The sequence below is a fragment of the Austrofundulus limnaeus genome, unplaced genomic scaffold (assembly GCF_001266775.1).
Source record: "Austrofundulus limnaeus strain Quisiro unplaced genomic scaffold, Austrofundulus_limnaeus-1.0 Scaffold0, whole genome shotgun sequence".
Lineage (NCBI taxonomy): Eukaryota > Metazoa > Chordata > Actinopteri > Cyprinodontiformes > Rivulidae > Austrofundulus > Austrofundulus limnaeus.
Genome location: NW_013952402.1, coordinates 2,031,591 through 2,034,480, shown reverse-complemented (window position 1 = coordinate 2,034,480; position 2,890 = coordinate 2,031,591). Strand labels below are relative to the sequence as shown.

The 2,890-nt window shown below is 40.6% G+C and overlaps 1 protein-coding gene across 2 annotated transcripts in view; it reads right to left on the bottom strand.

The window, feature by feature from the left end:
- Window positions 1-207: 207 nt before the first annotated feature.
- The window catches only part of slc35f3b (solute carrier family 35 member F3b), a 78,318-nt gene continuing 75,635 nt past the window's right edge, over window positions 208-2,890 (bottom strand). For both annotated transcript variants that reach the window (XM_014009673.1, XM_014009744.1), the window contains one exon: window positions 208-2,174. In XM_014009673.1, coding sequence (XP_013865127.1) covers window positions 1,933-2,174 — 242 coding nt within the window. In that variant the 3' untranslated portion in view covers window positions 208-1,932. The remainder of the gene's footprint in view (window positions 2,175-2,890) is intronic.

Sequence of the window (2,890 nt, the reverse complement as noted above, 5' to 3'; positions counted from 1 at the left end):
ACATCTGGTGAAAATTTCATGTCATTAGCACCTCTAGTAATATATTTACTGAGAAAAATGGTGACGTGTTCATTACTTATTTTACCCGCTGTATTCATACATCAGTAGAAATTGAAGCCAGCTATTCATGTATTATATCTAACCTGTGCATTGGTTTTCCTTGATCTACAGCTTTGTCAGCTAAAAGAACAAACCTTCACGAGAAAGTGTACTGAAAAGAAATCTTTTTATATAGAACATGTGATTACACTTGAAGCCCACCAACAATAGGTCCAATAAACCCAATCCATCCACACTCTAAATATTCGCCCCTTAAATGTGATAATCATGTGTTGCGTCTCAGTGTAAAAATCATCATTCCTTACAAAGGTTTACATTTATGTCTTGCGATAATTCCAGAGGAATACAATAATATAAGTTATTGTCATAAAGAATGACAATGGGAAACAGTGCTAATGTAGTCTATTGCGAAACAAACCAACAAAGAAAAGGCAGTGAAGTGGACGTTTCAGTTGTATCTGCTCGTAAGGTAAGCGCATGCTCGTTCAGTGGACATCAGTCTCTTTCCTCCTCAAAGTTAGTCGGCAAATAAATGCAAAAACGATAAAAAGTCCTGTGCAATGCTTCAAGAATTGTACCCCACAACCCCTTCAAAAAAAACTTGCTCTTTCAAATGGTTCAGAGTCTGCAGAAGTGGCACTGTTTAAACCAGATGGCACGAGGCGACCATATGTGGTGGAGTGATGTTCATACATTCACAACAAGGCAGAGTTTTAGTTCCTCTCCAGTTCATCTTTGTTCTAACCCTCCTCAGAAAATGCGATCAATGAAAAAAAAATTGGTAAGCCTTGTTTTATTTTATTTTATTTTTTAAAGCCAAAGAAATGCGAGCCATGTGTCAACACGTCTCCTCGGGTCACAGTGAACGTTTTCCACCGTTTGTCGTTTCGGTTTAATGGATGTGCCACAAATTTGCTCTATGAATCTAGAAGATTAAACGTGACAGGAAGTCTATAGGGAGGCTCAGTGATAGCTGCTATTGATCAAAGTAACTCAAGAAGCTCCCTTTTAGCCTGTGTGTTTTGTTGAACGCTTTTGACCCATCCAGGTACTGGGATACCCGAACCTCACCCATCTCATGCATTTAAATAGGAGATCCTGCTTTAAACATCTCATGAGTTGAGAATCTTATCAGCGGGTATGTAAAAAAAWTTTTAATTTAAGCCCCGGGAAGCACATAATCACAACAGGCCGAACAGTGGTTACAGTGTGACCTCTTGTTTTTTTCCCCAAAATGAAAAAAGAGAAAGGCATTGTGAAATAATTATTTTTAGCTCGCATTGATCCTCAGATGTCCGGACACATTCCTTCACACCAAATAAGTCCATCAGATTCACAGCTCAAGTGTGAAATACAGCTATGTTTAGTGCACAGAAGGCAGGTGGTCATGGTTGAGTTTAAACCTGACGGAGGCCACTGTGGGCCTTCCAGTTTGTTCTTAGGCATTCACCATTTTAGGCATTCTTCTTTGGATTAAAAAGGTGTGTTAATGTGAGTGTTAGTTCAAACTAACTGGTTGTTGGATATCTGTTTTTTTTTTTGTTACCTATAGCTGAAAAATCTCAGGCAAGCTAGGGATTTCTTTTTCTAGAATGTGATAATTCAGTTGAATAATTGAAAGCTGCAGCTAATTTGACTCAATCAGTCATACCTGATGACGTTTTATGTAAGAGTACAGCAGACTTGAGTCCATGCACCAGCTTGTACAAGCTCAGAGCAGAATGGAAGTCGAACGAGTGCTACACAATCCGAGCCTCCATCCCGTTTCCCTCATAGTTAAATTACTGATCATGGGTCGGTCCAAACGAGCTGTGCAAAACAAAATGTACCAGGCATGTTGAGTTTAATGCGCCATCCCTTCACCGAATGGAGTCAATGTGCAAATGTTGACAGGGAGGTCCTGCCTCGTCCTCTCCAGCTGAGTCCGGTGGCAACGCTGGCCTCCCCGCTGCCCTCTGCGGGCTCGTCCCGTTTGCGCAGCTTCGTGCTGAGCTGGATGATGCACTGGTCCCAGTCCTCGGGCAGCAGCAGCATGAGGAAGCCCAGACAGATGATGAACACGGCGATGAGGCGCACAGTGTTGAAATGGATTTCACACGTGAAGAGGTCCACCACTGTCAAATCACGAGAATATATTAAAGGAGGAATATCGTGCAAATCATCTTAAAGGGATCCATGATTAGTTGTAACATCAGATTTTATTTAATAAATATGTATTTTAACTGTAAAATAAAGACTGTAAAAATACTGTAGGATGTTCAGTTTTCATCATTTTTAAACTAAAAGTTAAAAAATATATTACACGGACGGGGCCATTTTATTTACACAAAGCATTCTGGGTAAATGATGTGGATAGGTCATCGGTGCTAGGCTGCTAGCGAGCTATATCCACCCTGAAGGTTAATCTTTGACAATATCTGACGACTGGCTTAAATGAAACCAGAGAGCGTTGACAGAGAGGAGAAGGTAGAAATGACTCAGCCTGTAACTGAAAATATGGATGGAGGACCTCCGTTTAGCTTGTTTGTCGCGCTAGCGCTGAACTAATACATATAAGGCATTAGGCTAAGCTGAGGTTCTTCCATGAAGCAGCTCTGTTGTCCTCCATCCACATTTTCAGTTGCAGACTGAGTCATTTCTACCTTTTCCTCTCTGTCAACGCTCTCTGGTTTCATTTAAAAGAGTTGATCATCAGATTTTGTCCGAGATTAACCTTCAGGGTGGATATAGCTCACTCACGTTGTGCTTTGTGTGTAAATAAAATGGCTCCGTCCGTGTTAAAATACATTTTAAAAAATTTACTAAACTAAACAGCCTACAGTATTTTTAC